Raw genomic sequence first — 2,998 nt, 5'->3', positions numbered from 1 at the left:
GTAGCTTATTAAAAATGCCGTTGTATGATATTGTGATGTCTACATTAAATCCAATTTACAATTATGTGTTTTAGTTATAAGAACTTCATTTGAAAATTTAAAAGAAGTGAGTATTGCAGACTAAACAAGTTAGAAAATGTTAGAAAATATGCACAAGGCATGACATACTGCAGAGTTTGGGAGCTTAATTATCTGTACTTCATGAAAAAAGAGATATTTTTCTTTATTAGATATTTTTGCAACAATGAGTCATATCCCAAAATAATAGTCATAACAGTATAATAATGACTTGTATCAGTAAAGTGCATAAACATATTTTTAATAGCATTTTACACAACCATGTTGTTAAAATGAGCCAAGATAGGCCTGTATGACCTGAAATACCTGTCCCAGGCAGCAGATTCCAACTCATTTTAGGTATTTGATGGAAACTTGATACATGTGATACCAGGAGTTTAAGAAAGAAGTACCCAATGAAAGATAAAATTGACGTTGAAGACAAGTGTGGGCAGCTGGTGTGTTTCATTAACTTGTGTTTGAGAATTTTTTGGCCAGCATAAGTATAAAAGAGGAAATATAACCCAATTCTTGGTAAATGTGAAAGTTAATCAGTAATTGAGGTAGCACCGAGCATCTCTCTGTTTTAGGGTTGAAGGTTTTGATTTTTTTTTTTTTATTACAGTCTCCTTTAAAAGCCAAGTTGCTTAATTTGGACAGAAAGAAAGATGATAACAACAGGTGCTTTGGTTAAAGGATTTGTTGTCCAGTGGGAAAAACAAATTCTGTCTACATTCCAACACAAAATGCATTTCCTTCTGCCATCATTTTGCAAGTTTCCTTCCTGTTTGACTAAAAAGCTCAGTGCCGGTAAAGTCAAATTCTTTTCAGGATTTAACGTCCACCATTCCCTTTCTCTGTGTGAAAATCTTGTAAATGCTTGTTTTGATCTCCTTATTGCGAAAACTGTAAATAATTGGATTTAACATGGGAGGGATTGTAGTGCCAACAATGATGAGACTGTTGTAGGCTTCAATAGATAAGATTATCCCAGTTCCTGGTAAGACGTATGACAAAAACAAAGGTATGTAAACAGTTCCAACCACCAGTAGGTGAGTCAGACAGGTGCTAAAAACCTTTTTTCTTCCTTCAGCAGATGAAATTTGAAGTGCTGCCAATGTGATTCGAAAGTAAGAGTACAAGATCAGTAACAATGGGCCAGTGACAAAGACAACTGTCAGGCCGGAGAGATAAATTAGAAACTTGGGATCTTCAGTACATGACTTCTGAACCATTGTAGAATAATCACAGAAACAAGAAGAAAGGACGTTATCTTGACAAAAAGGAAGTTCGGTCAATAAAACTGTCAACGGTATGATGAATAAACTTGCAATAACATTGGTTTGTAAGAGGCAGGCCAAGACTGTTTTATTAGTGATCAGTGAAGGGTATCTGAGGGGATAAACTACAGCAACATAGCGGTCAACCGCCATGAGGGATAAAAGAAGAGTTCCTACTATTTGAATGTGAGCTTCCACGTGAATCTGCAGAATGCAGGGTCCATACGGGACAGGAAGGTAATCCGAAATGAGGGCCGCTACCATTCGTGGAATAATATTAGTGCTGTTCAGTAAGTCTAATATTGCAAGAGTTGCAATGTAAAGGAACATAGGTGTTTGAAGCTGATGGTTCTGCATTATGACCAGAACAACCAGCAGGTTGCTAGAAAGTGACGTCAAGTAAATGAAGATGAGAGCCGCAATTGTATAGTTCCTCTGGCTGGAATTGATCACGCAGTGCAGCACAAATTCGGACACCGACTCCACGGACGTGTTCATCTCTGGAGATCAACGAGTCCTGCTGCAAATAAAAAGAATACACCAGCGTTAAAAATCTTGAAGCTTTTTAAAAAGTTTGTAGTTTATATAAAGATATTTACTATTATATTCTTTGCAGGTTCGCTTCCCGGGTCCTCCCTGCGTGGAGTTTGCATGTGTTCATTTGTTCATGAGTTTGTTGTGTTCATTTCTTACTGCCACTAGTCAATCCCACTTCTGCCACCACTTGTGATGTTCAGCTTGCCTGTAGTTGGCATTACTGTTCTTGAACCTGGGACATTGATAGACATAAATCGAGGATGGGCTGTGCAATGTGTACAGCAAGACATGGTGAAAAGTGCTTTGTACTTTTATCCAACAAACAAGAAAGTGTTCCAAAGCAAAAAGTAGTGCACTTTATGCACTCTACCACAGTTGAAGATATTTACTCTTTGTTCAGTGGAGCTTGAAGGTTTTTTTCTGACTCCGATATTCTTTTCTCCATGAGAAACAACAGATTTTATGTAAAAACACCAGGAGAAAGAGACGTGGTCAAAAATATGAGTCAGAGCTAAAAACTGAAAAGTCAAACCATTCTCTGTCTCCAGTCCTTAATGCTAACCAGAAAATCAGCATACAGGCGTTGGCAGATTTGTGAAAGATGAAATGTAATGTAAGTAAATGTAAAATGTTACATGTAAGAAGTAAAAATGCTAGGTTTGAATACATAATGGGAGGTCTGAAACTTGAAAGTATCTGTTAGAAGAAGAATTTAGGAGTCATACTGAATTTATCACTACCATTTTTCTTAGAATTCCTAATATTAATGTTTGGACTATTTGCATTGGTTGTTTATTTTTTCTAATGTAACTGATCTTTAACCTGCGATGGGCTGGCATCCTGCCCGGGGTTTGTTTCCTGCCTTGCGTCCTGTGTTGGCTGGGATTGGCTCCAGCAGACCCCCGTAACCCTGTAGTTATGATATACCGGATTGGATAATGGATGGATGGATGTAACTGATCTTTAACTTTAATACTAAAAAATTAGTGCTTTGATATGGATGCCCTCTGCCTATACTGTTAGACTGCCTACTGCAGAACTGAGGGAGTCCATTTAATAAAAAAGAAAGAGAAGTGGGATTCTGTCCCCACCAGACAGTAAATGTGAAGCTGGAGAGTTGCTTA

General features: G+C 37.6%; 1 protein-coding gene across 1 annotated transcript; it reads right to left on the bottom strand.

The window, feature by feature from the left end:
* Positions 1–884: 884 nt before the first annotated feature.
* On the bottom strand, positions 885–1,835 carry LOC120524257 (olfactory receptor 1-like). The gene has a single exon (XM_039746115.1). It carries the CDS (start codon positions 1,833–1,835, stop codon positions 885–887), a length of 951 nt encoding a protein of 316 aa, XP_039602049.1.
* Positions 1,836–2,998: the final 1,163 nt, after the last annotated feature.

This window comes from Polypterus senegalus, chromosome 2, assembly GCF_016835505.1.
Source record: "Polypterus senegalus isolate Bchr_013 chromosome 2, ASM1683550v1, whole genome shotgun sequence".
Classification (NCBI taxonomy): Eukaryota; Metazoa; Chordata; class Cladistia; order Polypteriformes; family Polypteridae; genus Polypterus; species Polypterus senegalus.
This window is presented reverse-complemented; position numbering and strand designations above follow the sequence as displayed.